Consider the following 6,183-nt stretch of genomic DNA (forward strand, 5'->3'; position numbering starts at 1 on the left):
GGTTTCATTTTTTTGTTACATATTGATTTCTCTTTGAAATTAAATTGGTGCTTGCTGTGGTACCTTAAGCCAGATTAAGGCGTGGTACCCAGAATGAAATAAATTAATAGAAAAATAAGGCAATTTGAAATGAAAAGAAAATGATGGATGAAGATTTGCAAGTTTCAACATAGGTGAGGCATGGAGAAATAAGATCCTGACAAGAAAGGATCTTAGATGATCTCTCAAAGTTGAAAGTTAAACTTAAAACCCTAATTTTTCAAATCGTGCATTGAACAGTATAAACAAACTTAAATACAATATGTTATTAGTTCATTGAGTCATTGAACTTAAATTCTTAAAAATTGAAACAATAAATCTTCCATTTTTTTTAAGAAAATAACAAAATTATAACTTAAAGTACTATACGAGGTACCACATCCGAAAAAAAATATGGGTACCACAGAATTCACCAATTAAATTTTTGAATCAAAATATATATTATTATTTTTATTTATATTGTTATTATAAATATAAATATTGATATGAAAAATGATCAATCGAATATTAATAATTAAACATGTATTAAAAAATTAAAAATACGGATTTAATGTATATACAGAATTTGTAGTGAATCTAAGTCTTATAAGTTAAAAAATTTCAATTTTTTTATATTTATATAAGTAAAAATTTATGGTAGATTAATACACAATTATCAATATTAAGAACATATAGTTGAAACAATTATTAAGATATATTCACTAAAAAGATGCAAAATATAATATTACACGAAATTTAAATTATAAATAACAAAAGTCACCCGTGCAGGGCACGGGTAATTCCGTTAGTTATATCAATAAATGAAAGTTAGAAAATTATAATATTGGGATATTTAACTAAATAATTTTGTTTGAACAATACCTTCAGTAGTGTGTGAAATTACCAACTATTACAAAAACAAAAACAAAAACTTAAATTCTAGTGGGCATGCTTTTACTAGCACACAACAAAAAAGAGGCCGCCACTAAATACAGTTTTGGGCCTTCCATGTTTGCTTTTTTTTTTAAAAGTCCATGTTTGCTACTCTGAGTTAATTTTGTAATACTGTATATTATCTTTTATGCAAATTATTTCTCTTTCATTTTCCTAGTTTCTCAGTTTTAAAAATTTTCCTAGTTTCTCATGTCAACTTCACCCTTTCCCCATAACGCCAAAGCCTAGCTCTTGCGTCTAGATCCTCAATCCTTTTGATGAACCCTAATCCTCTTTCAGGTTGGTTAAAATAACACACGAAGAGAAATAAAATTATTCATGTGACTCTAACCCAATAGCTTAAGCTTTTGGGAAAGTGGTCTAAAGTTCGATTTCGGCCGCCCTCAATTCTTCTAAGAATAAGAAGAAAAAAAATTAAATTTAAACACATGGTAGGCGAGCATGTGCATTGTTTACACTTCAAGCTTAAAAGTCTCTTGCATGAGGGAACATATTAGAAAAATAATATAAAATCATTCATGTGACCCTTACCTAACAACTTCAACTATTAGGATAATTGATTATTTTGATATGGTATCAGTGCCTATATGATCAAACAGTCCAAAATTTGATCATTGCCGCCCTAATTCTTCTAATTAAAAGAAATGAAAGTCCCAGTTATCATGCCCAATGAACAAACTCATAAGTTTGAAGTTGGCGTTGTCATCATGTAAGCAATAAAGCAAACAAATAAGATGATAATTTAGGTAGAGATGGTCCTCGAGAACTCTTCTTCTTGGTCTTACAATTTTTCCTCAAAAGCAATCCACACCCAATCCTGGTGCCACCATAGTCATGAGGAGGAGCCATTATCAGTCCAGGTAAGGTTCCAGATTATTGAGAGGCTTCAAACCAATTTGGATTTGGGGTTGCTTTTAGAGGGAAACATGCTTTGACAAATTGACATGGGTGCCATCCCTACACTCGATCCTTCAGTATCATTCTTTGACAGCTCCTCCACTTGAGTCATTTTGCATGCTTCTCAAACAAATTGGCATCGTAATTGCCACACATTTAAACCTTTTATACGTCATTGAGATCAGCTGGGTTTTGAAGAACTCTATGAGTCCAATTTCTCATCTAAACATATCTATTGCTAACATCCATTTGCTAACAGTAATAGAAGTGTCTTTTTTTTTTGTACATCGGAAAATTGTAATAGAAGTGTCTATATGGGAGTCTCTTAAAATGGCGTCTCTTGAAATGATCTCTTTCCCCTACGGATCAAATTGAAATGTAATCTTCTTTCAATAACAAAAACTGAAGGCTAACCAAAGCCACTCTAGATTCCCTCTAATGGTCTCAATGGAACAACGGAAAAGGGGGAATCCCTTTTTTTTTTCCTTTCTGTTTTTTCCAATACACAAGACTGGAACATGAAACTTTTTTTTATTGAAAATCAAACTTGTAACTCTTGAACCAATCAATCATCCCTTAATAAAATGAAAATTGAAAATCAAGATTCTGAGAACCATAAATGCAATTCCTGAACCCAGCCCCAGTTTATGAATCTTTCATTATCCATTATTTCATTATGCTCAACAGGCATACACCACAAATCAAAGGTAGCATCCAAGGTGGGCGATCAGAAGTCATCATATACTTAAGCTACATAAATTTACATCAGTACATGCAGAAAAGAGAAGTGATTATTTATGGCTAGGATTCATAGAGTATTTACATGCTCCAAACATTCGAGATATTAACACCAAGCAATTATACAAATTAAGATGGCAAACCTTGTAATGCACCCGTATCAACTGAAGTTAACACAAAAGCACAACGTACAATATTTTAATGTTTGGACATCACAGTTTGAACATTTACTTCCAATCAAGGATGTCCAGCAGCCACAAAACTTCTTCCTTAGAATTTGCTACATCACAGAAATCCATTTGGATCCCAAATACATGCATAAGATCTTCATTTCCATCTTCCATGAATAGCAACGAAATCCATGCTCGGATGCCAGTCGTAAAAGGGTAGCCAGGGGATATGTCCAGGTAATCAAATGCCAAGGCTCTGTATGATGAACGATCAATGTAATCAAACATGGACTTATTTATGACACGTGCAACCTTATTTGAATCCTTTCGCCCAACCATCACTGAGACACTGACATTCTGATTTTGTCCTGAAGGGATAGTAAACCTAGGTTCAACAGGAAAAGTCATCTTGTATTCAGAACCCTCCAGGTTATATTTGAGCAAGTCGCAAACTCCAGATGGTGGAATTTTGAAACCTGTCTGCAGGACAGAGCCAGGCACCACTTCGGAGAAGAGTAAAGTATTTTCAGCCCAAATGTCAATGAAGAACTCCAAATCATCAAAAGAAATTCTCGGAGGGAGAAGAGTTCTACGATGCTGGCGTTTATGAAAGGTTTTATATAGCTGGTAGTAGGTTACAGAAGGAGGATTAGGTCGCTTGCAGATTGAGGGCCATCTCTTGCCACACAGACATTTCCAAAAGAAGTCATCTCTAGCTATGTCATTCCACTGCTTAGAGACAGACATACAGGAAGCAAGATCAACACTCTCAAGGAAAGGGAAAACAGCCTTTAAAACCTCTTCAGATGCCATTGAAAGCTTCAAGTTCCAATAACAAATCGAATAAATTATTGATCATACACTGCAATGAAGAATTAAAAAATGTAAACAACTGAAAATTCCCAGATAGAAAGTATGAAAAATAATATGACAAGCTCTCAAGACATACTAACACAGTATTAAGTAAACATAATTAATACATCAAACAAAATTGAAATGATTTCCCGATTAGCAATATAGTACATTGTGTCACAGTAACAAGTACTTTGAGCAGATAGCATGAACTTTTCAAATAGATCTCCTACAACTAAAGTAATTGTTTCATCACTTCCATTCAGAAAGTTGCTGGAAAGAAAGAGAAAAATACATTAGTGACCATACTACCTCAGAAACAATGATATATAATTAATACGATTCTGTTTGAAAGCAATTTCAGTTGAAAAATTTGAATCTTCAAAAGGTCCATTCTATCAAAATGCACCAAAGCAAAGCAAACATCTCCAAATCCACACATCATTTTCCCCTCTTCCTTTCTAAATCCCTAAGTAAAAGAGTTGGCAAATTGATAAAATGAATTCAGAATGGTTTTATGTTAAAAATGGTTTCACAAATCTGTAAAAAGAAAACAATTTTTTGTCAAATAATTGGTTTCAGGCTAGTTTAACGTAAACCAATTATTTGGGAAGTCTCTAACAATATGCTTTCCTATCACCTCAAAATACTAGATGTTGTCCACATAAAAAATGTTTAGATTTTTGGCAGTCCCCTTATTCCTCACAGACTTCAATCTAATGCAAGAATAAAATAAACAAGGAAATGGATAGAGAACCCAGAGCTTAAGCCAAGCCCTACAAAATAGACCAGCAACCATTACGCTGCTTAATCTCTTTTATAGCATCCATCATAAAAACTCTAAGATTAACATACTTAATTACTATTTAATCTTTGAAATGACTCTGCTAGTTCAGTATACAAATATATCCATAGAGTTCATTTCCAGATACAGGGTATACTAGGTTACGTTGGTGTAGAGGGGAATTTGGACAACGAACGAAGGGCTGAAAATTAATTTGCAACCGAAAATGAAAAGATAGTACATTTCAGAGTATACCCCAAAATTGATCCTCTAAAGAATAGAGCGTAACGACATTACACTCCAAATATTTTTGCAAAGAATTAATCTATCAAAGATCTAAAACCTTACCACATCCATCCTTCTTGAAGACTAAATTGGTTTCATAAAAGCATGCATCTGGTAATCAATCAATAAAATTATTTGTAGATCTAAACTGGTAAAAATTTAATCCTAGATCCATCAATTTAAGGGTTTACTCTATTTTTACACTCCACCTCCTCTCTGTTTTTTTTTTATATATATACATAGATTACTTTCATTGCTAGTTTTTCACATCCACACATGCAAACACTCAACCAAGCACACCAGAATCAAGAGCAAACATCCTACAGTGATAGATGAAGAAAACTAAATGAAACACTTGACTCAAATTCACCAACATGCAACAACAAAAAAACAACCTTTTCTATCTGTTTCGAATTTACATGCTTCAACCAGGATCAATCAAACAGAAATAAATACTGGGCAGGGTGTTGGGGATTAACAACATGATCAATGGATCAATATAATAATCTGAAAGAGAAGGATAAAAAAAAAACCCAAATTGAAATCAACATGTGAAAGAACACAAAATTTGTGAGAGAGAGAGAGAGAGAGAGAGAGAGTGATAACCGTGATGGAGATCGGTGAGATTTGGCATAGGTCGTTGATTGATTTGGGGGTGGAATTGGTAAGATGAAACCCTAAATCATGATTAGAGAGAGAGAGAGAGAGAGAGTTGTTCGCCGTCAAAGTAGAATCGAAAAGGAGAGAAAGAAAACGGGAAATAGAAGTAATCGACTGAAAATGAAATGAAAGACTTAGGTAAACGACAAAGTATTGTGATGATATTTGCTTTAATATTTTGAGATTAATGGAAATGCACTAACAGTGTAATATTTTAGTTTTCTATGAAAATAGATTGAAAATAATAATATTTATGTTTTTATTCCCGTATTTATTTAATTTAATACTATTCACCAAAAAAAATTAAGAGCCTTTGAGTGCTGTTGAGGAGGTGGTGCGCCAAGGGCGAGGTCGAACAAAGAAAATATCTTAAGAGGAAAAGAGAAAAATGATGTTGGAAACTTGCAGCTTTAATTGAATTGGACTCTGAGACCTCGGTGCATGAGGTACTGGTTGTGGATCTAAGGTTATATGAGATTCCGAGTGGGATTAGTGCTTTGTCTTGGGTGATTTGTTCTTTGGTTAGATCTTGCTTGTGGTTTGTGGTGATTTGACCAAGGTTTTTTCTTTCCTCTTGGATTCTGTTTTATGTACATGGTGGGTTTTTGCCTTTGGTTGTTTTCTTTTGTCTATTGGGATATTTTTAATCAAATTAATCAATACAAGTTTAAAGTACATCACAAATAATTATTACTTGAGATAAAAAAAATTACATAATGACAAAATTAATTACAAGCTAATTAAAATTATAGGTCTTTCAAATTGACAAAATGACAAAATTATAGGTCGAGCAACATTTGTGTTGCTTATCTCAATCTTTTGACA

The 6,183-nt window shown here is 33.1% G+C and overlaps 1 protein-coding gene across 3 annotated transcripts; it reads right to left on the reverse strand.

Annotated features, from left to right (window-relative positions):
- Positions 1–2,642: 2,642 nt before the first annotated feature.
- Positions 2,643–5,467, reverse strand: LOC130728593 (F-box protein At5g39250). Of its 3 annotated transcripts, XM_057580101.1 has the most exons (3): positions 5,305–5,467; positions 3,801–3,902; positions 2,643–3,639 (listed from the first exon to the last, which is right to left on the reverse strand). In XM_057580101.1, the coding sequence occupies exon 3, from the start codon at positions 3,588–3,590 to the stop codon at positions 2,835–2,837; it is 756 nt and encodes a 251-aa protein (XP_057436084.1). In that variant the 5' UTR covers positions 3,591–3,639; positions 3,801–3,902; positions 5,305–5,467; the 3' UTR covers positions 2,643–2,834. The 3 variants fall into 3 exon arrangements, with proteins under 3 accessions (XP_057436084.1, XP_057436083.1, XP_057436085.1); XM_057580100.1 differs by lacking the exon at positions 3,801–3,902 and having other exon boundaries at positions 5,305–5,466; XM_057580102.1 differs by lacking the exons at positions 3,801–3,902; positions 5,305–5,467 and adding an exon at positions 5,094–5,266.
- Positions 5,468–6,183: the final 716 nt, after the last annotated feature.

The sequence above is a fragment of the Lotus japonicus genome, chromosome 1 (assembly GCF_012489685.1).
Source record: "Lotus japonicus ecotype B-129 chromosome 1, LjGifu_v1.2".
Classification (NCBI taxonomy): domain Eukaryota; kingdom Viridiplantae; phylum Streptophyta; class Magnoliopsida; order Fabales; family Fabaceae; genus Lotus; species Lotus japonicus.

What these genes read in the sequence shown, in the direction of transcription:
- LOC130728593 (XM_057580101.1), bottom strand. Translation starts at nt 3,590, where the DNA reads ATGGCATCTGAAGAGGTTTTAAAGGCTGTTTTCCCTTTCCTTGAGAGT.